The sequence below is a fragment of the Doryrhamphus excisus genome, linkage group LG3, assembly GCF_037039965.1.
Source record: "Doryrhamphus excisus strain RoL-2023G ecotype Guam linkage group LG3, RoL_Dexc_Guam_v1.1, whole genome shotgun sequence".
Taxonomy (NCBI): domain Eukaryota; kingdom Metazoa; phylum Chordata; class Actinopteri; order Syngnathiformes; family Syngnathidae; genus Doryrhamphus; species Doryrhamphus excisus.
In genome coordinates, this window is record NC_136359.1 from 12,880,747 (window position 1) to 12,903,869 (window position 23,123).

The 23,123-nt window shown below is 42.2% G+C and overlaps 2 protein-coding genes across 10 annotated transcripts in view; both read left to right on the forward strand.

Moving 5' to 3' along the window:
- Positions 1-3,942, forward strand: part of LOC131127929 (potassium channel subfamily T member 1-like) — a 51,554-nt gene extending 47,612 nt beyond the window's left edge. For 4 of the 7 annotated variants that reach the window (XM_078789670.1, XM_078789669.1, XM_078789667.1 and 1 more), the window contains one exon: positions 1,030-3,940. In XM_078789670.1, the coding sequence (XP_078645796.1) occupies positions 1,030-1,150 (121 nt within the window). In that variant the 3' untranslated portion in view covers positions 1,151-3,940. Of the gene's footprint in view, positions 1-1,029 lie in introns of all 7 variants that reach the window. The other 3 variants (XM_078789668.1, XM_058070332.2, XM_058070322.2) reach the window with 2 other exon arrangements.
- Positions 3,943-4,342: 400 nt separating this feature from the next.
- camsap1b (calmodulin regulated spectrin-associated protein 1b) lies at positions 4,343-22,382 on the forward strand. Of its 3 annotated transcripts, none has more exons than XM_058071086.2 (19): positions 4,343-4,746; positions 5,731-5,894; positions 10,232-10,494; positions 12,967-13,128; positions 13,205-13,285; positions 13,470-13,502; positions 15,004-15,145; positions 15,291-15,430; positions 15,546-15,642; positions 15,720-15,837; positions 15,908-15,993; positions 16,084-16,168; positions 16,322-18,611; positions 19,148-19,284; positions 19,382-19,599; positions 20,041-20,143; positions 20,229-20,341; positions 20,688-20,806; positions 20,908-22,382. In XM_058071086.2, exons 2-19 carry the CDS (start codon positions 5,732-5,734, stop codon positions 21,202-21,204), a joined length of 4,647 nt encoding a protein of 1,548 aa, XP_057927069.2. In that variant the 5' UTR covers positions 4,343-4,746; position 5,731; the 3' UTR covers positions 21,205-22,382. The 3 variants fall into 3 exon arrangements, with proteins under 3 accessions (XP_057927069.2, XP_057927070.2, XP_057927071.2); XM_058071087.2 differs by having other exon boundaries at positions 4,344-4,746; positions 15,911-15,993; XM_058071088.2 differs by lacking the exon at positions 13,470-13,502 and having other exon boundaries at positions 4,344-4,746.
- Positions 22,383-23,123: the final 741 nt, after the last annotated feature.

Genomic DNA, 23,123 nt, shown 5'->3' on the forward strand with positions numbered 1-23,123 from the left:
GCCAGCCAATCACAGGGCACATATAGACAAACAACCATTCACACTCACATTCATACCTATGGACAATTTGGAGTCGCCAATTAACCTAGCATGTTTTTGGAATGTGGGAGGAAACCGGAGTACCCGGAGAAAACCCACTCATGCACGCAGAACACGCAAACTCCACACAGAGATGGCTGAAAATTATGGAAAAAAATTATGAAAAATTAAATTATGGAAAGCAGGAAGTGAACAAATGTAACAGTTACTGGTTGTAAAAGTGCCAGATGGAGGGGTAGGATTTAATAAGCTTTGCTTGTGGAACTGTGAACTGATTATGTGATGCACTCAATTGTAATCTGGTGCATGTTCAAATGAAATAAAACCATTACCATTACATGATGACCAAGTAAATATAAAATAATACACATTCTCAAATAGTGGCCTTTTGCTAAGTCAGTCATTCGACTGTCATTCGTCTCAAATACTTCATTCTGCTGTATACGCATCACCTCTAATAATAAACACCTGTTAATAAATGCCACTGGTAGGAGTAGAAGAAACTCTGAACCTCTTCAGTTCACCATTGCTGGTTTTGGTTATGGTCCATAAATGCAGCATAAATGTTATAGTCATAATCACAGTGTTTATTTGTCAAAGTTGCAAAGATTAACTCATATATAACAACTTCATTTACTCCATTATTCCATTTTCTGTGCCGCTTATCGTCACTCGGGTTGCGGGGGTGCTGGAGCCTTTCCCAGCTGTGTTCGGGCGAGAGGCGGGGTACACCCTGGACTGGTCGCCAGCCAATCACAGGGCACATATAGACAAACAACCATTCACACTCACATTCATACCTATGCAGCTACTGTCGTTTACTGGAGTTAATTAAAAGCTACATCCACAGCCATTAATGTGATAGAGACCCTGGTGGCCTTTTTTAGACCAGCTCAGAGGCTTTTGATTTTCCATATTGTATGTTGCAGACTCCAAAAGGTCATGGTCTTTGAAACAAATGCTGACTAAAGCACTGTTGTCTTTCGTCAGGTACATCATCCGGTCCGATCCACTGGCCCACATGCCAGAGGAGTCACAGGTGGGCCAGAGTCGAGGCACCAGGAACCAGACGCGCTTTGGCTCAGAGACCAGAAACGAGACTCACCTATGAGCCTCGCCCCTTCCTGTATTACATTTGACCTCAGAGCCACCATCGCACAGGACTGTTGGTGTCATTCTGCTGCTTCTATTCCACAGAGCTGCTGCAGGAGGACGCATGAAGAGTGCCTCATCATCAACCCTCATGTCTAACACAGCTCACTTAGCAAATTAACACTGGAGGACGTTGTCGTCTAAGGCTAGTTTTACTTTGAAGTGCACACACACTCACACACACTTTGTGCCCTCGTGCCTTGCGTTCCTGGGCCAAGCATCAGGGCAGTCAACATGCTATCATGTGATCACATGATCAACTTTTTCTTTCATGTCTTTGGTTAGTGGTACACATGGTTTCACTTTCTTTATGAGCACAAGTGGGGGGACATCAGACTATAAAAGAAGTGGATATAGCCAACATTATCATCATCATGGTAGGGCCATTTTGGATGTTGTTATTGTGACTGGTTGCCGAGGCGACCAGCTGCCATTTTTGACTTGAAATGACTGAGATGTAGTGAAAAATGTTTACGTACTTCTGTCTGCTGTCCCCTGCTGGCTGTTGGAATGAATGCCACTTTATATAATAATGGGGGGAGCGATTTAGACTGTTTCTATCAGCCACCTTGGTGGAGGCTTTTTAAAGTCAGTATTAATCATTCATTTCAACATTTTAAGTGTCCTCCAAACAGGTTTTAATCAGCAATTGTGCCATTATTTGTTTGTAAATACCTTTGAGTACACTATGTGCCATTTATCCAGGAGTTTGGCCGACATTGTTAAGACAGTTGTAGCTTTTAGTCAATCTAACTAATACAGTGGAACCTCTCAAAGGAAACAATAAACAGAAAGTAAATCTGTGGTGTTTGACATCCAAGTTCTAATTTCACAAGTATTTTTCCGCACTTAGGAACTAATTTAAAATGAGCTGTTATTAAAACATTAGCACCAGATGTTTCCTCCTTCCCATCATTGGGAGCATTCTGTGTTGGCATCACCAAAAAAAGCTAATCATGCTTATGTTATGCATGATGATGATTACATTGACCTTGCTGTTCAACTCTGTGGTTCCACTGTATTATATGAAAAAACGTCAAACATACCGCATTGACCCAAATATAAGATTTTTTTCCCCCCTCTAAAACTGTCTGAAGAAGAGGGGTCCATAGAATCATACGTGCAAAACTGTCTGAAGAAGAGGGGTCCATAGAGTCATACGTGCAAACCAACAGATAGTGCTCAATGACTTCTCCCCAAGCAATTTGGAGCTTTTCTTCTTGCACTCACACACATACATGTCACTTGCAGAAAAACGTATCCCAGAGGTTGTCTGAAAGTTATGACGCCAGTTGTATGATAATGGTAATCAAAGAAGAAAACAAAACATTGATTTTTTCTTAAATATTTCAAAACCTGTTTTGTAAATAGGAGTTGTCTTATATTTGGGTCAATAGGGTTTAAAGTATACGCTTATTGGTTATTAGTCAGCACAAATCCTACACGTTAATTACTTTGTCAAACTTTTAGGAGTTTAGTAGCTTAAAAAACAGAAACTATTTCAGATGTTGAAATACCCATGTTTCCTGGTAAAACACCCACATGTAGCTTGTTTTATTAGCCATCAGTGGTCATTACCTTTTATGTTCACCTAACAGTATCTGTGAATGCCTATAGTCACTTTAGCCCTTAGTTAAAAATGATGAGCATGTCTTTGAGTTTATTTGCCTCTTGACTAGCAGTGGTTGTCGCGGTCAGGTTCTTACATTTTCACTGCATTTTTAACTTGAATTCATCAGGATTGATGACTTATTTGTTATTTATTGTGACCCCGCACTTTGATCGTCCGTTTTTTTTGAACAATGGTCTCCCCCATCAGTGTAAATAATAACTTTGTATATGCGCTCTTTCCCTGTTTGTCCTGTGATGAGATGTGAAAGAGGACTATTTTTGCACTAAGACTTGTGGAATATTATGGCATGACCCTTTAACCTCCAAACTCATCACCACTCTGTCGTTTCTCCATTTGAACAAATGTTTTGGGACCTGAGGAGCTGAAATCCTCCCAACATTCCATAGTGATCCATATCAGCTGTGCTTCTGTCTACATGTTAAACCCCAATGGGCATGTTTTAAGAAATAAGATTTGGAAAAAGAAGCATGTTTTGATAATACAAGCTCGCCAAGAACACACTGTACGTACACTTTCATCAGGAATGTTTGATACTTTCTATGAATGGAACATGCATGTTGTTTACCACCTCTTTTATGTTCCTGAAGATCCATTTTGTACTCAATTTCTAACGATGGAAAGACAGGTAACTTGAAGGTCATGAACAAATAAAAGCTGCATGCAGCCGCCTCCAGTCATCATGTTTATTTTATTATGTACGCAATAGGTCTTTAAAAATGGCAGAGCACTGTCATAGTGGATCTTTGACGATAGTGTTTTTGCAGTACTCAAAGTCATGTAATACAGGCAATGTTTAATTAACATTTTAAACAAACCTACCTGACAGAGAATATCTGTCTAGCACGTAAGGACATCGAGATGAACAACATTGTCTGCCCCAATTACTGGACAGGACCAAAGAAAAAAAACATTTTGCTATAATTAAATCGAGCTTGTATACAAAAACAGCCAAGCAAACACGAGTACAGCAAAGCTATAGAATGTTCTGGTAAATAAATAAACATCAGGAGGTCATCCATGTGATAAGTTTCGGCATGAAACAATGCACCTCTTATTTTATTCATGCACATTGCACTGCATGACAATAAAGCTGTTTGCTATAATGAAATAAAATATGTCAAGGAACATCAATTGTTTACACTTGTACTTCCAATAATGGATAGATTCCTTATTTATGAATAATAAATATAGGAGTAAAATGACTGTGGGGTGAATGTATGAATACTGAATACATAATAACAACGTATTAAATTGGCATCTCAAAATGATATCAGGCCTTGTGGTTCTCGACTTTTTACTAGTACGCCCTCTCGTGGTCGGATGGGTTACATAATCAAATTCTGAAACTTTGAACTCTTAGGTCTTACATTGGTGAATTTTTATCAAATATCAGGCATCTTTAATTCTAACAAGGTGATAGACGTTATAAAAAAAATACAGTATACTGTTTATATATAAAGATTGGTGTTTCCCGAGTCTTTGAAGTAATCACGCATGCGCATACCAGCTATGATACGGGTTTTTTTTAGGAGCAGAGCGCGAACGCCCTACTGTTTGTCGTTGCTTCACCCCAGTCTTCAAGCTATGTGAATAAATGTTAACTGGCATGTTGCGTCTAATACAGACGTATATTTTACACCAGTGGATCTTATTGTCAGTCGCACCTCTTCAGTTCAGCGCCTCTGTTTTTTTCTTTCAGCTGAAATTCTACCGTGGAGCCGTTGTCAATAAGGCCGCGAATCGTGTGTTGTTGCTGGGAGACCATCCTGACTCGCCTGCCCCTGCTAGCATCATTAGCTGGCTAAGATGTGCGGCTGGCAGTGGGCTGTTTTCAACGCAGTGGCCCACTGTGAAGCTCGGCGGGTTCTTTGTTGATTATTTGCCTAAGTGGAAGTGAAATTGGACTCGGATACCCTTTTCAGGTAAAGTGTTTCTCGCTAGCGAACATTTTGAGGTATTGTACGTGCTAACTAGTATTACAGTTAGCTCGGACGTCAATTGGTCGTTGTATACAGTGTTTGAATGCATGCTTTAGCGAATTCATTGCTAGCCAACTGCTATAGCTATAGCAATAGGCACATTTCTAAATTAACGCCATGGGCAAATGCTTTAGTTATAGTTATTTAAGCCCAGCAGAAATGACCGATTGCTCATTGACCTACCTTCCGATCCTGAAATATAGACTAGGTTGAGTTCACGCTACAGGTAATGTAGCAGTAACTTAGCCAAGGCCAACTGTTTGACATTGCTCTTATCATACATAAGTTAACAGACACCATTGGCCATATAGTCAGTGCTCTAAACGAACTGGTAAATGAACAAGGTCTGCCTGTGTAGAGAATTGAATTATACACTCACTTTATTAGGAACACCTGCATACAAGGGCTGCACACATTCGCAGTTGGTTAGTTTTGAATGACACAATCGGAGAGGTATGCATGTCACAATATATGTATTATTGTGGTTTTAGTTGTTAGTCTTTGCATATTGTCCCACTCAGTAGTTTTGTGTATATATATATATATATATATATATATATATATAAAGCAGCATGTTGAACAGTGAGCTTCCTCCCAGAGAGTATAATACAGTTGGGGCCTCCTCTACTCCACAAAAAATATTAATAATTTATGGAGTTTTCTGCTCACCCAAGACTCGCCCATAACTGACGTTTGCGTCGCAGGTTTGTAAATGTTTATTTTTCTCAAGCTGCTGAGCTCCCCTCGAAGTCTTCTGCCTCATACTTTGGGCCTATATAGTACCTATTGCATACAAGATATTTTTCACTGAATATTCACAGACGAAACACTCACAGCTAATTCAGCAAATTCAATATTTGCATCTCGTACCATGTGGTGTGTATCCTCACTTTAACATAACTGTCTCTCTGTTCCACCTCCCCAAAGGATGGATGTTGATTTGTGTGCGGGGGACAGTACCAGAAGGAAAGTGGACTTGACTGGCTCTGCAGAAGGTACCATGGATGTCATTCCCTTAGAGATGTATGACTCTGCCAGAGCGAAAATAGCTGCCAACCTGCGATGGCTGTTTGCTAAAGCCTATGGCATTGGTGAGTAATTGAACTGACATTCACTCATTTCAAAGTAGGCCTTACACATGCACTCTACAATTCTGGTAACAGGTACAATTTTTAAAAGATTAAAATGTTACACGTTTATTAACTGTGTAATGTTTTGTGGCTCCAGAATATTTTTCTTTGACGGAAGAGGAGGCAAAATGTCTTTTTTGATGGTAAAGGTTGCTGACCCCTGGGCTATACATATTAAGACACATATGTCAGAGTCAAGGCCCGAGAGGGTTTTACCTGGCCCGCGTGATGATATTAATCTATTATTAGATTCGGCCCGCAGATAAACTGTACTACATTTCCCACAATGCAACAGGGACACGTGAGCGGGAGCATAGCGGGAGGCGGCTTAATTTATTCAGCAGCCATTCAGCATCAGTCATTAGCATAACAGCAAAAGTTAATTTAAGTTAAAAATAAAACTTAAAAAACACCCATCAACAATGGCAAAACGGAAGGTCGACGGTGAAAACAGGGGCTTTCAAACAAGGTGGGAGTTGGAGTACATGTTCACGGAGGTAGCTGGAAAACCTCTGTGTCTTTTATGTGGAGAAAGTGTGGCGGTGATGAAAGAATATAATATGAGACGGCATCATGAAACAAAACACACAGACAAAAACAAGATTCTGGACATGGAACAAAGGCTACAGAAGGTCGAGGAATTAAAACGAGGCCTCAAATCTCGACAGAGTCTGTTCAGAAAAGCCCAGTCGAAAAAAAACTCATAACATAAAATTTATGTTATGAGTTTTTTTTCTATAAAGGACATTTGTATTTTGTGCCTGCTGAAATTAAAAATGACTGACAGAGTCATAAGAAAATATTGCTTTATTTATCCAGTCATATTGTAATATATTTGTTATGTTTTCAGTAGGTTAAATCTTGGTTTTAATGAAGATTGGACAGTCCGGCCCTCGGCTTGTGGCCAAATGTTTTATTTGGCCCTCCGTCCATTTGACTTTGACACCCCTGTATTAAGATACGCCTTTATTCGTCCCTCAGTGGGGAAATTTGTATTTCATATTTGTATGCAGGTGTATATAATGATAGCTAATTTGGCAAATCTCTATCATTAGCTGACAACAAACATTACTAATGTGTGTTCCTGCAAAAATTGTTTCAAAATCCGAACAAATTGGCGCTTCCTAGAATGCATTGCGTTTTGACCATACTGATGTGTTGATTAATTTGTTTGAACAAATTTGGTTGAATAGTGTCATGTGAGCCAAGCAAATGAGCAATAATATGACAAGGAGTTTTTACACTGGTGTGGATCAGGTTTATGTTCGACCAATCGGGATGTTCTTCTCACAGTCAGCAGAATGTGTTGAGCTTTTGTGGTGAAACATCAGCATCCATGGAAATAAGTATTGCACTCAAGCCAACGCTAATTCCCTCTTGACATTTGGCAACCCCCCTTGGCTCTTAAAGTATTAAAGTGGGCAATGCAGTTTCACTCAAATTTGGGTTTAAGATAAGGTAGCAGCCAGTCCAGTGTGTACCCCGCCTCTTGCCCGATGTCAGCTGGGATAGGCTCCAGCCGATGGATGGATGGATAGGTTAGCAGGAGTTGAAGTTCAAATAAATAGAAAATAACTGATGTGTAAAATGAGCTGCTTCACTGTGCTGGCTATCTCATTAATGCAAACGTCAATACGAAGCAGTTACAGGCACAGTCACTGTGCAGCTGTACGCAGTGACAGCACGCAGAATTAGCATTCATCGAATATCTATGACATTCCAATAATTAAAATGGAAAATTAAGCTATTGTGAGAGTGTTGACCTGTTTTTTTTCTGTTCCATTGCTGACATAACACATTCCATCCATTACCCAGACGTACCAATGTCTTTTCTTGACTGCCGAGCAGAGTTTTAATCAACACGGCAAAGTCGCAGGATTAACATCACACACACATCTCCTGTACCACACCATCACAACAGCTTTTGGGTGGGGTTATAGTGCCATGTTTTCCTTTCACTGTGTGAAAGAGATGTGATGGTAAGGGTTTAATTTTATTTGAACATGCATCAAGTTACAATGGAATACATCACATAATTCAATTCACAGATCCACATGTGCGGTAGGAGTAGGAAGAAGCAAAGCTTATTAAGTCCGAGCCCCCCTCATCTTTGCTATTGTAACATTGAATGACTAGCCAATGACTAGTACTCCTTGACTCACTAGTCCACACTGCATACTTTCTTCCCATTCTTACATCGATTGATGTGATGCCTTTTGGTTTTGTATTGGATTTTTTTCGGCCATAAGCAAAAAGGGAAACTGAGCAAGTTTACAAATCTTCACAGAAAGCAAATTTTAGGTATTTGGCGGGTCTGTCTAGTAATGATTCAGGCATAGAGGACAAAAGCACATCATGTATCAATTGAGGAGCCCACGGTGGGCAAAGCCTCCAAGCTTTAGTGGCCTACTTGGGAGGGCACTTTGCACAGTGGTTCCTGTGGTGTTTGGGAATAGGTCTATGCTGTTGTTGTCTTTAATAGCAACAACACATTCAAGTAAAAATGCTCCGTTGTAGTTTTTTGTGCCTTGTGATGTTGGAGGTCATGTGGTATTGAAGAACTCTGCAGGATTTTTTTTTGTTTCAGGTATTCATTTTGCTCTTTTAAATATGGCATTGATATATAAATGTTTATGTAATTATTCTGGCTTCAGGCTGTCACAGCTGCTCTCATCCTGAGTGGCAGACAGCCAGACATGCTGTCAGGCAGTGTGGGTACCTGTCATGGTTTATCACAGCCTTGTTTTTGTATCCTGCTTGTGCTAACTGCTGCTGTATGTAGCTCTTCTTGTGTTAGCTGATGCTATCATCCCAGTAAGCGCTACACTTGCACAACCTAGTTCCTAATGGGATCAGAGAGGGAAGGGTGCAGCTGCCACACATTGTCATCATCTGTGGAATTAAGTCAAACGTGAACAGTCTAGACTCCTTTCATTATCACATTCACAAGAACCCACAAAGCCCTAGTTTGTTTATATGATGAATGATTGATGAATTTAGATTTAATATCGTTTTCTATCCTCATATCATCATACATCCGCCACGCCTCCGGTAGGTAAGGCAAAACAACATTGTGTCCATCTCACCGCTACTGAAAAAACAAATGACACAAATGAATTCAGAGCTTGCCATCATTCCGGGAGGATTAACAAAAGAACTCCAACCGCTTGACATTGGTGTAAACAGGCCGTCTCAAAGCAATGGATGAGAGACTGAGAACACACCTTTACTAAGACTGGGAGGCAGCGCCAGGCGAGTTAGGCGCCAGGCGAGTTAAGTTAATCTATCATTGTAGATGCTTGGGCTAAGGTATCTGCTTTAACTTGCTACTTTGTTAGCACGCATGCAAACACTGCTGTTGTGATCACATGGGCTGTATTTTGGTCGCTGCTACAAAGACATGCACGTGCAACATCTGCAACCCACTGCTTGTATAGTAGTGCCAATATCGAAGATTTGAGATGAAGGCCAATATAATTCCAAATTGGTTATTATTTTGCCGATATCAGCCCGATATCTATATGGGATCGGGTCATCCCTTGTATTTATGACATACATTTATGGATTTTGGTACTGTTTTGATTGACTGTGCACCCTTACACATTATCATCCCCATACCACTGTGCTTTTGGGGACATGCAGGGAGAAGCTGCCTCTGTACTTTTGTGAATGTGAGATTGCTGACGGCGGGCTTCCTTTATCCCGTCAGAACAGAGCATGTCACACACACTCGGCTTATGCAGTGCTACTGACACGCTCACATTTAGTGGAGCAAGGTTATTTTTCTCCTCACTGTTCTGTTTGGGGGGTGGGGGGGTGAAAGGATTTGGAAAGGTTTTTCAGACTTACTTTAAAACATCTCTGTTTAGTTTGCCCGTTTGATTTTAGCATAGCAAACATCCAGTGCTTTGTCTCAGCTCCTTATTAGGTCATTGTGTTTGGGTAACTTCACATCTAGAGTACATAATCTCTTGTTTAGGTCATTGTCTATTCTTGTACTTGGAGTCCCTCTAGTTCTTTGGATTGCTAATAAAGCTAAACATAGCAGCCGTGGTGCCTGTTTTCAGACCAAGAGCTCTCTCAAGCAATACGTAGCAACTTACATGTGTAAATGTTGACTGACTGAAACTGAACAAAGATTACACACAGGGCTATATAGCGTGTTTGCATTCCAGTAGTTGGTTGTCAAGTTGGAGCAGTAATATTGCATTGCATTACGTCAAGTCAGATGCTATTTGTTTGTTTTCTGTTACTTTTTAATGAGTTGCATTGTCTAAACATTTGTCTGGACATTGCAGACCATATACCAGAGGACTTGAGGGATCCCTTCTACACAGACCAGTATGACCAGGAACACATCAAGCCACCTGTCATCCACCTGCTGCTGTCCAGCGAGCTTTACTGTCGTGTCTGCGCCCTCATCCTCAAGACAGAGCAGGCAGCGTCTCTCCAGTCACACCACTCCGTCATCCAATCTCTTGACAGGAAGGGCATTTATGTTGTGGAGAGTGACGACACAGCCGTAACAGAGGAGGACCTCGCTTCTGTACCCATCAAGATGGTGAGTTTGGAAAGACAAGACATTAGTGAGAGGACATCTGATATTGAACCTTTGAAGGAAGGCGCTGACTTGCGTAAATGACAATCTGCTGCCACATAGTGTCTGAAATATATATTAAAAAAAACTATGCTTTATTTTATCAGCGTTTCCCCGACGGTTACAGTAAAGTCTCATTATATCGATATCGGTTATAACGAATTCCTACTTATTACGATACTATTTCATTTCCCGGCAAATTTCTAGTCTTTTATGATATAATTAGTTCCGTTAGTATGATACCCGGTTATTATGATAATCCGGTTACTACGATGCCCTTTTCATCTCCCGCCAGCCAATTTGGTCTGCTTATATCGATACAAAAGCAGCTTAAATCAATCTTTGCTTAAGGATTTCAATACCAAAAAAGAACACGGCGAACGGCTGCTTCCAGTCAACTTTATTTTTCACACTTCCACCACCAGAGCGCAGCACACACACCGATTTCCGCACTTCCTGGTTCACAGGTCATGCTCAACCCGCCCCACATAGCTGGCCAAACACATGCCTGTATAGAATCTATACACACGAGAGAAACCACGAACGCAGTTGGTTCTTCTGTTGCAGGCATGTGTTTGGCCAGCTATGTGGGGCGGGTTGAGCATGACCTGTGAACCAGGAAGTGCGGGAATCGGTGTGTGTGCTGTGCTCTGGTGGTGGAAGTGTGAAAAATAAAGTTGACTGGAAGCAGCCGTTCGCCGTGTTCTTTTTTTGGTATTGAAATCCTTAAGCAAAGATTGATTTAAGCTGCTCGACATTGTGCATTATTGCCCACTTTTAATGCAGTTCGGCGCAGGATCGGACATATGGATAGTCCGGTTATATCGGTATTTTTTCCGACTCCCGAGAATATCGATATAACGAGACTTTACTGTATTTTTAAGATGTGATGGTGGGCTGCTGCCGCTGTGTCGTGCCACTACCACGTCGCTGTGACAGCAGTTTTTTTTTTAAATATTTAAATTTACTGTGGGTAATAATGTCAACATTCAGGTTATTTTTACAGGCTTGAGCAAGAAATGCGTCAATTCACTTTAAACACATTTCTGTCTGATTTTTCTACCTATTCTAATCTTTCAAGCGCCAACAGGGCAGAAAGTGATTCTGGTGCACGTTTTTCAAAATAAAGCACCGTGAAACGTTTTTATGATATATGATATTTTATTTCAAACCAGTTGTGGTCAATGTGTAAATAGGCTGTACATGTATCGATATAGCACAGAGATACTCACACTTTTTCAGCCTGTGGGCTACTTTTAATGACCTTATCTCAAAGACGTAGCTCCTACTATGAACATAGAGAAAATATATATTTAGCGAGAGTATATTTATAAATAATGTATGAGTATTTATGCACATTGTAGACGTGCACACAATCAAAAATGATCTGTTGCTATCAAACATATAGCACATATACAATCTAATTGCTAAACTACTATACTAAATATCAATGATTAGTATTTCACATTCACGGTTTTAAAGTTTACAGGTCATCAAAGTAGTTGATGTAATTCACAATTCAAATAAATATGGCAGTAAGATAATGGCACATAATTCCTCAAGAATTGTGTACATAAACTGTACTGAACTTTTGTTACAGATATAGCCATCTTACCGCTGAGTTAGTTCATCCTTAATTGGAATAATTAAGATTAATGTTGCATTATCCATGTGTGGCTGCCACCATCTGTTGTCCACTTTTTTTTTTTTGCCACCAGAGGACGAATCAGGAGGGGGCTTAATGTTGGCTGACTCATGTCATATGACATAGGTTACACGAGACCCAGACTACTTTCCCAATGGACCACACTGATGTAGCCTAGATCTTCATTCATACAATGTCTTACTTAACTTTGTTTTCACGTGAAAAACAACTCATTTCCAAGGTGTGGCAGCTTTTATTTTACTGTAGCACTGCATCAAAATCCATTACATGTAGCGGAAACCCTGTTTATGTATAACAACGACGTGTCTCATGAAATGGAGATCTATTTTCCATGTCCAATTCACACCATCTTTCTTCCTGTTTGTTACCATGGAAACCATCTGTGCCATAAAATGGGCCTCGTCACGTTAGGCTTGAACACCAGGGATGTGCTTTTTGCTTGTGGCCTGACTCAGTAATCCCTGCAGCCACACAAAGCCTGTTGACAAGATGGAAAATCTTGTGCAGGACAGCACTTGCTTTATGGCTAATGGAAGGCCCCTCCCACTTTGCTGACGGATAGCATTTTCAAAGAAACATTGAAAGAAACTGAGCTACTCCTGCAAACAGCCCCTCAGCACCTGATTAGGGCTACAGTGTTTATTTGTAAGAATCAGCCATCTGCTTGATTGTTACTTACACTGTCAGCCTGAACACAACACAACACAGCCCATTTACAGAATGTTTCCAGTTGCACAGAATTGTCATATGTTCATCCCTCACTCATCCAGAGTGCTCACATTCCCATGATCGATGCCCTGATGATGGCTTACACAGTGGAGATGATCAGCATTGAGAAAGTGGTGGCTTCTGTGGAGCGCTTCTCTACCTTCAATCCCTCCAAGGAGCTTCCCTTTGACATGGAGGACGCCATGGTTTTCTGGATCAACAAGGTATGAAGAATGACCACTCACCCGAATGAGATTACTCCATTTTCCAGACACATGTTCTTGTTCACATTTTCTGCAGGTGAACACAAAGATGAGAGAAATAGCCGAAAAGGAGCACAAAGTCAAACACCACCTTTTAGAATCCCCCAGTCACCAAAAGGTAAACGGTCTCCTACCACTTGTTTCTTCTTAATAACGCTTTCATATTGCTGTGACCCTTTTCTGTTTCTATCTGTAAAATGGATGCAGAGCCTATCCTTTGTTCATGACCTTTGACCTATTAATCTCTGCTCCTGTTCCCCATTTATTCCTCCTTGCATCTCTTATCCCTGCAAACTGGATAGTCTCCCTCCAAATGGTATTGGAAGCTAGTCCCCGTAAGTTGGAAGCCAGCCCCCCCACATACTCTCCCCTCACTGCACGCATAGTTTTGTGTTTATTTGTGCGCAAAGCCACACAGGCCCATCGAAGCTCATTCTGTGCTGCTTGTAGCCAAGGAGGAGAAAACTGATTCCTTCTTACTTTTTTTTCCACATATAATCCTCCTCCAAGGTTATTGCGAGCTTTGGAATGGCTTTGTGGCATTCCTTTATGTAACAATGTGTTCAATCTCATTTCAAGCTTAAGCAAATTGTGTAATTTTCTATTTTTGTACTTGCTTCAATTAGACTTTTATGAAACCCATTGCCTACACATCACCTTTTCTTTGCAGTGCACCCCAGTTCTGGGCACCCCCTCACTGACCTGCTTTATCATCTTCCTCAATCTCACTCTCCTGCCCCACACACTTTTCACTCTGCATATTGCTGCTAGGGATGGGTTGAATCAGTTAACGATAACTGATAGGAGTCATGGAAGGGTTGTGTTGTGTAGTAGGTCATGTCTGGAAGCAAATCGGTGGATTTGGATTTGACTACATGACTGCCAGGATTTTTGCAACCTTTTTTGAAGCAAAAACATTGTTTCCTTCAGAGCAGGTCACACTGTCACAACTCATCTCATCAGGCCAGAGTTGCTTTGTTGACATATGCATTTTCATGTGAAAATGTTGACGTCATACATAGACTTATTGCATTTATGGATGTAGGTTCTTACTTATTTGCACTTAGAGTAATGACTACAATTGGTAGATACTTTATTCTTGGAGTGATATTTTCTGCTTAGATGCCCATCCCTGGTGTCTGCTGTCTTTATGTATTTGAAATGCTGGCTCAAAGCATGCTGGAGCCAAAGTTATCATTAGGAGAGTGTTAAGTAAATATTGTAAAGTCAAATCAAAACTGAATGCTACAGTGGTCAGGGATTTTTTTGTGTGTTTTGTTTTGTTTTTATGCTTAAAACTGCACTCATTTTCAATGGGCCACCAGTGATCACCTCAATCCCCCCCACCCCACCCCCGCTTTGCTGGTTCTTTTTGCCTAATTCTACCAGATTGCGTCACTATTCACCCTCTCAAAAAGGCTTGAGGAAACTGACCGTCCACTCTTTATTTACTGTTCTAACACCTCCATCTTGCCATAAGTAACCTGCTCTTCAGGGTTCTCTCTAAAGTAACGTTACTGTGCCTTCATTTAGCTCCATCCTGAGAAGTAAATAAACCTCAATTTCAGTCCAAATAGTTAAACCAATACATTATTATTGTGATTTGAAATTCCTAGGGAGAACCTTGACTGATGCTTAACTTAAGCGACACAACTTAAGTGAAATATTCTTGTGTGACCTGTGCTTTGACTAGGTCAGATGCAAGTACAAATGAGCTGCACTTTGTGGCTCTGGTCATTGTTTTCTTGATGTTTCATTTGTTTCCCCTTAGTATTATGGGGATTTGTCTGATTTGCTTAATTTGATTTGATTAAATTTTCTTAATATTATGGTCAGGTAAGGTATCGTCGGGAGCATGCCTCTGGACGCCATCTACCCTTCTTTCCACTTCTAGAGGATTTGATGAGAGATGTTTGCGATGGAGGTGCATTGCTCACAGTCGTCCACTACTACTGCCCAGACCTCATGAAGTTGGAGGGTAAGCCGTGCATGCAAATGAACACTCGTATAAAAACATACAGATCCCTGACATGACTGTTGTTGTCCTGCTAGTTGACATTTACTCCCAGCATATGCCGTTGAGTCATGTTCTTATCTGATATACTCTCTTCCTGTCTGATCAGATATTTGCCTGAAGGAAGTTCCCTCCATTGCTGATAGCCTGTACAACATCCACCTGCTCAGAGAGTTTGCGAATGAGTATCTGAATAAAAGTTTCTATCTGACGACGGAGGACATACTTTACTCACCTCTTGTGCTCAAGGTACAATGACTTGCTTTGTTTTTAAGATTTTCCATGTAAGCATTTGAAAATATTAACTCTGAAGACAAAGCTCGTCATCACCGGTATCACTAATAATTATGGGTACTTTTTGCAGCACAATGTCATGGTGTTCATTGCTGAACTCTTCTGGTGGTTCGAGACCGTCAAGCCAGAATTTGTCCTTCCCAGAGATCTGCAAGAGTCAAAAGATGGTGTGTTTGCTCAATTGTTGCATCTTAAAATGCTTTTTTTATGCAACTTGCCTATATTTCAATGTTTATCCCTGTAGCTCGAGCCATTGCTCAGCCAAAGAGTACCCGCCCATCAGTGCCCATCTCTAATGCAACCAAGCGCAGCTTCTTGGCCGGTCCGGGTGAAAACCAGAGCAGCCCTGAAATCTGTCACAGGTAGCATCATACCATACTCAATTTAATAAAAAAATGATATAAAGTAATTGCAGATTTTTGTTTTCCTTAGCAGAGGTGGTCCCTCGTTCAGTCCTTCCCACCCACTTTTGCCTTTGCGTCAGAGGCAGCAGAAGCATCAAGGGGATGAAAGTGCAGGTAAAGACATTTGTAACGGCCTCACATTGCATGTTTCAGCATCAACATCCTCTTCATATCATATTTAAGATTAATATTGTTCACTTTAAGGCCTAAGGAACCGCTCCAACTCCTTGACACAGATGGACAAACAGGCCAGAGGGTCTGTTGTCGCTTGGCCCGACAAGAGACAGCGGTAAATATAAATTATCATATTGCAGAAAGTCAACAATGAAGAGGCCCACGTCCTTATCCTAAAGTAAATTTAGTAAATAAAAGAAGCTCATAGACCCATCTATCTTTCTTGACAAATAATTTTAATGCAAGATGAACCTCATTCTTTCTTCAGGCCTGTGTCCACGCTGAGCCCCTTCATGTGCCATTCAGCTGCAGACAGTGATGCTGATGTTGCATCTGGTGACAGTGTTAGCTTGGCCCGCTCAATTAGTAAAGACAGCCTGGCATCAAATGTCATCAATGTCACGCCAAAGCACCAGACTTCACTTCACCAATCCTCACAAGCTCAGATGCGCAGAGTTAATGGCCACAGCCTGTTGGGGAAAGTCAACCTTGACCATGAAGAGGAATCTTTGGTGGCAGTCGCCAGGATGGAGTCTGCTTCTGTCGTTAAACAACTTGATGGTAGCCAAGCAGCTGCAGTAGTAGAACCCGAGACAAAGTCCCAACCTACACCAGAAGGCTTTTACCTAGAACCGCTGATGCCTGCTGTACTGAAACCAGCTAAAGAGAAGTCTGTATGTCTAAACAAGGAGGAGGAGAGTGGAGAGGGGCCCTGTCCGTCAGGAAGAGGATCTTTACGCCGAGGAGATGGATCGTCTTCTGTAGTTCCAAGGAAAACTCCCTTCATCCTTAACCAAACCTTTACCTCTATGAGTGAGGAGGAGGCTGTCTTATCAGAGGAGCCTCCACAGTCTCAGACAGGTGCCAGGCCCAGTGCCACCAGCAGTGTAGACACCTCATCAAAAGAGCCAGAGGGAGGCTTTTACCTGCATTCAGATTCTGAGGAGACAAAGCCTTGCCAAATTCTTGATGCAGACCTAGAAGACCTGGATGAGGAGGATGAGGATTTGGATGAGGCTGTTACTACAAAAGACCTTGCTTGGCCGAGAAAAAGCTTTAATGAGGAGAATGAGGAGGAATCTGCAAAACTCCAGGAGGACATGAATGTCAAAGAGCATGAGGACAAAGACATGAATGGCTGCAGTGGTCGCTCCAGCCCCTGCCTTAGCGCTTACTCCCAGGCCAGTAGTGTGGCCAGCGGAAGCGTCCGTATGACCTCTTTTGCTGAGCGTAAAGCCCAGCAGCAGCGCTTTGGCAGCAACCATGACCTACGCTCCAGTGCCTCCAGCTCACAAAGGACCACTCCAGATGGCTCAGAGAGTAGTGGGCCCCTGGCCTCTTCATGGAGGCTCAAAAGAGACCAGAGTCCTTCCTCACCATTAGGAGGTTGCAATCGTACTGGGGATGGTAGTGGAGGTGCCAATGTTCTTGCATCCGAAATTGTCCAGCTGCGTATGCAACTGGAGGAGAAGCGACGTGCCATTGAGCATCAGAAGAAGAAGATGGAAGTTCTGTCAGCCCGGCAGAGGCAGAAGCTAGGTAAGGCTGCATTCCTGCATATAGTAAAGAAAGGTGGTGGCAAGGGTGGTACGTTACCCAACCCACTTAAAGGAGACCAATCCAAAGATGAGCTCAATGGAGGGAAAGGAACATCATCAGCGAAAGACGATATGTGTGTTGATGCCCTGAGAGGGGACAAAGAACTGGAGGGAATCGCCACCCCAGGTGCCTCAGAAGCAGACAAGAAGGGAAACAATGGCAGCTTCTACGTAGAAGAAGAGTTGGACCTCAATGAGTGCAACCGCTCCATCGAACTGCTGCATGAAGCCATTGGCAACATCCAGCAGCAGATGATGCAACTGTCCCTTCAGCAGGAGATGATGATGAAGCAAAATGTGCAGTCCCCTCCTGGTGCTACTCATCAGCCTCTCACAACTGACAAAAACAGTGACTCTAAGGCTGGAGCCAGTTTTCACTATGTGGAGCACCTCTCCGGCAGTGGCACCGCTCCCGTGAGGAAACCCCCCAAACTGAACTCAGGCCGAAGCGCCAGATCCAAACCATCTGAGCTGAAAATAAGCAAGGAACAAAGCCGGCACAGCTCCAGGACCCTGACCCCCTCCCAGAGTGGACCCGAAACACACTCACGACAGACAGCTGGGGGCCGGTCCCCCAGAAACGAACAGCCCGACACTCACAGCCTCAGAAACCCTGCAGCAGGAGAGATGATCAGCAGAGCAGGCTCCCGGGGAGGTGCCTTTAGGCTTCATGATGAGGCGAATGTGCGAATACCAACAAGAGTGGACCTGACTGCTCTGGCTGCTCCAGAAGTGTCATTTGATGAGTGCATGTCCAGCACCCTGAGAGACTCACAGCTCAACTCCTCAGACGGCTCGGGGAAAGAGAACATACTCTCAGAGGAAGCGCAGCGCAGCAAAGCTCACTTGATCGAGGTGGATATGTCAGAGTTGAAGGACCCCGAAGAAGAGGATGCTGCTGGTGATGGAACGACAGATGCAGACGGAGAGCAAAAGTCAGTCATGGGCTTCTTCTTCAAGGTACTTTACCAACCACATTTGGGGTAAATTGACGCTATAGAAATACAAAATGACCTGATGTTAGGGATGGGTCATATGGCCCAAAATCCATGTTGTGATACCATTTGCAGCCTCTTGTGCTAACAATGTATACTACAATATAATACAAGGTTGAGGGACACGATGATATTGTCATGATATTTAGGTGTAATTTCGCGTAACTATCAACCCACAAACGGTGGCTCCCCATATCTTCTCTATTGTTATTATTCCTACTCCAGAATGTGCCTTCAGGCTTCTGATTAGCTAGAATAAAACTCGCAGTCAAGGGCTAAAGCGCCATCTGCTGCTTGGGCATGGATTTTCTCGCTGAACATTTTACATGTGTACTGTACATGGATTTTTTTTGTACTTTACTTATAAGTAGGGAAAAGTGCTTTTGTATGTTCATTTGTACATATTAAACACATTTAGTAAGGAAAACTACAATTTTTCATTAACATTTGGTTTAGCTAGTACATTGGTCAGTTGTACATGTTCTGTGGTACATGTTCCAGGATGAGCAGAAAGCAGAGGACGAGCTTGCCAAGAAGAGAGCAGCATTCTTGCTGAAGCAGCAGAAGAAAGCTGAGGAAGCTCGGCTGCGGAAACAGCAGCTGGAAGCAGAATCTGAACTCAAGCGAGATGAGGCCAGGTATCTTGTTTTTTTATGCAATTCTTCACAATCCAGATTGATGATATTGATGTTGGCACACAAAATGCTCACTTTATATGTGGTTGATCAACACCAGGCGGAAGGCTGAGGAGGACCGCATGCGTAAAGAGGAAGAGAAAACACGGCGGGAGCTAATAAAGCAGGAATACCTGCGGAGGAAGCAGCAAGAGATGTTTGAGGAGCAAGGTCTTGTGAAGCCCAAAACACCCAAACCCAAGCAGAAGCACAGACCCAAGGCTGTCTTCAGAGAGGAGTCTTCCAGCGAGAACTTCTCAAAGTGTTCTTCTTCGACACGTAGGATTGGCTCATATTGTACCTCAGTACATCTTCTTGTAATCTTCCCTTGACATTTTACCATCCACCATATGTAGACACCGACCTTTGGTGGTGTGTACTGTGCACTACATCTTATTGTAAAGATGAATGTCATTTGAACTGTGCCAAATTCTGACACAATTGGTTTCCCGGTAGCCTAAAATATCCCACAATTATTGCTTTGTTAATTGCCTTGTCGAGCTGTTGAGGCAAATTATAGTTCACTACTTTGCGGCAACCAGCATAGACGCTGTGAATTCAGTCTCAACTAGTTTGGTTTAATGAGAAAACCAAGGCATCCACAACTTCCTACTCAGGGTAACATTCACTTTCTCAGTATGACAGCGGATGCTGTGTCCCATCAAATCTGTAAATAGTTATTTTCCCCATTTGATCAAGGAAATGTGTTCTGTTTTTTAGCGGACAACCTGAGTACAGCCCAGTCAGGATCTAGTCTGTCGCTGGCCTCTGCTGCCACCAATGAAGCTGACAGCGTCAACTCAGGGGGGGCAGGTTCCCACCGGTAAGTTGTTCACACCTTATATACACTTCTACATAGTATGTCTTTGCTCGTCAAGTAAAGTCGGTCTGCTTGGTGTACGTTTCAGCTGTGATTCTGTAGAGTCGTTTCCAGGAAGTCGTAACAACAGTCGGGCTGCAGAAAGAGACTGGGACAACGGCTCCACTGCGTCTTCCATCACTTCTATGGCTGAGTACACTGGTTAGTCCATGCTGTAAAGCTAAATGCTTCACTTTGTTTATATCCAATATATATTGTAGACAACAATATTGGACTAGTATTTCATCAAAACAGCACATATGGTCATGAATAAAGTTATGACCATTCAAAGATATTATTTTTGACAAGAGACAAAAGATTGGTTGCAAAATTCTTTAGAGATTAACTTTCAGGTCGGTCCGATGTCATTTTGGGGGACCAATTTTGGCCAACAGGCCACCAGTCAAATAAGCCTGTTCTATTTTGGTGTATTTCTGTCCAATTTCCTATTGTATATATTTGTGTAATAACAAATAATTTAATATTGTTAACCGCTCTACTTACCCAGGCCCAAAACTCTTCAAGGAGCCAAGTGCCAAATCAAACAAGCCAATCATCCACAACGCCATATCACATTGCTGTCTGGCTGGGAAAGTCAATGAGCCGCAGAAGAACCAGATCCTAGAGGTCAGTTCCCTTCTTGACGAGGTCCAATGACATGTCTTAAGTCCTACCTGGATTTCAATTCAATTTGCTTACACCTTGGTAACTGAGGTCCTTCTCCTCAGGAGTTGGAGAAGTGCGAGTCCAATCACATGATGATTCTATTTCGCGATGGTGGCTGCCAGTTCCGGGCACTCTACTCCTACTTCCCCGACACGGAGGAGATCCACAAGCTGACAGGCACAGGGCCTAAAAGCATCAGCAAGAAAATGATCGACAAGCTGTACAAGTACAGCTCGGACCGCAAGCAATTCACCGTAATCCCCGCAAAGACTGTGTCAGTCAGTGTGGACGCTCTGACCATCCACAACCACCTGTGGCAAACCAAGAGGAGCACGGCGGCCAAGAAAGGAGCAAAATAGCAAGAGGGATTAACCCAACATCCTGTCATCCCCATCATATAGCACCATCTTGCTTTGTTTACCCAAATTTCTCGCTGCCATGCACGATTTGCTAAGGAGCGGCTGTGTTCATCTGGATGAAGGCAAGAAAACTTTAAAGATCAGAAAAGCTGCCCGGGTTTGCTTCTTTGCCATGTGTGGGTCTGTAGGTGCATGTGGGTCTCTGTCGCCCTCTGGTGGTGGGTGTTTACACTACGTATTACTCAGATCAGCATGGGAGCAGGGAATGGCCACATAACAAAAGACTTGATCGGACATCATCGCTTCCTGCGTTGTTGAATTAGGGCGCCAGTTTTTCCACCCATTAATTACCTAAAAAATAAACAGCTTTTTTTGTTGTTGTGGATGGCATATGGAGACTTGTTTGGCCTTGAACACACGGTGGTACTAATTGTCGACTGGTCCAACCGCCTTTTAAACTGGCCACTGATTGTGAAGCGCCGGATGTCTTTGTGTGTGTATAGCAAAAAAGACATGAACGGTGGTAATTTCATCTGTTTTTATTTATCCAAGCATCCCTTTTTTTTTACATCAGGGGGTGTCTTAATGGAGGTCTGTGGTGCAGACATGATACTGTGTATTTGTTGTTTTCGATTTTTGCTTTGTAATTTGAAATGTGCGTTTTGTCATCACAACAAAGATTCTCAGATGTTTAGAGCATAGTTGTGTTGTTTCGCCACCAGGCCACAAAGACAAAAAAAGGTGCACACAAAACAAACAAACAAACAAACATGAACACGTCATTCAATGTAACCACAGAGCGCCGCCATTAAAGAACATTCCTCTTAAGGTTTGCCGCGCACTGCCACGTTGGTCTGGTCTGTCTCTCTCAAAGTGCTTCTTCACTCATCTGTTGGCCTCAACGACAAACCACCTGTATCACACCAGCACTTTACTTTTGTATCACTCACTAAAGAGGCCCAGGCCTCATACTACTGCAAGATTTCATGTGTTGTGTTATCAAAACGATTGTATGGGCATTGCTCACCATTTATGTTACACTGGCCTGTTGTGTTCTTTTCATCACGCTTTTGAGTTTGTTTTATTTTTTGAGCTCATGCCACCTATTTATTTTGATATGCCAGCACTGAAACAGCAACACGTTTGCAAGTGAATAAAAGTCATATTTTTTATTTTTATTTTTTACTCTCATGGCCTGTTTTTGTCCATTCGCTTTTGTTTGCACGCCAGCTTGCCAGATTGTCTTCACAGGTTAACACTTGCCAGCTTGTGTTCAACGTCTCATCCTCTACCAATCAACTAGAACAGCGGCTTGACTGCTGCCTCCTATCACCATGGTTACCTGTGCTCCGCCATGACAACTACAGTATGTTTAACATCCTTGTGATTACAACACCTAATCACTTAGATCTTCCTCTGACGGCTTTCAAGAGTTTGCATTCCACCATGAAAGCTTCAGGTGATTCTTCCATAGTCTTGTTCACTACATTGATATTTATCCATCTCTCTACAGGAGTTACTCGTCTCACTTTGGTGGTGGTGATCTTCGCAGCGAGTGTGTCAGAAGTTACCACCAGGTATGAGCTACATTTGTTAGTAGTTAACGGCTATTAAGGTAAGCGATCGTCATGTTTGGAGTACAAAAAAAGTATCAAAAAGAGATTTTAATAGTGCATTTAGCACCATAAAGTAAAAGGTTATTATATAAGAGTAAATAATTAACATATAATAATTACATTTAAGACGCAGAGATGTGTGACTGTCAGGAGCTAGCATATTCCTGTTGAAGGTTATTGAAGTATGTGCAAACATGATTTCTCTGAATCAAGCACCTTTCCCGTTTGAATACGGATTTTAGTCTGTCTGGTAAGTGAGATAATATCTTGCATCACCAAAATTGTGAAACTTCAGTGTGCAAA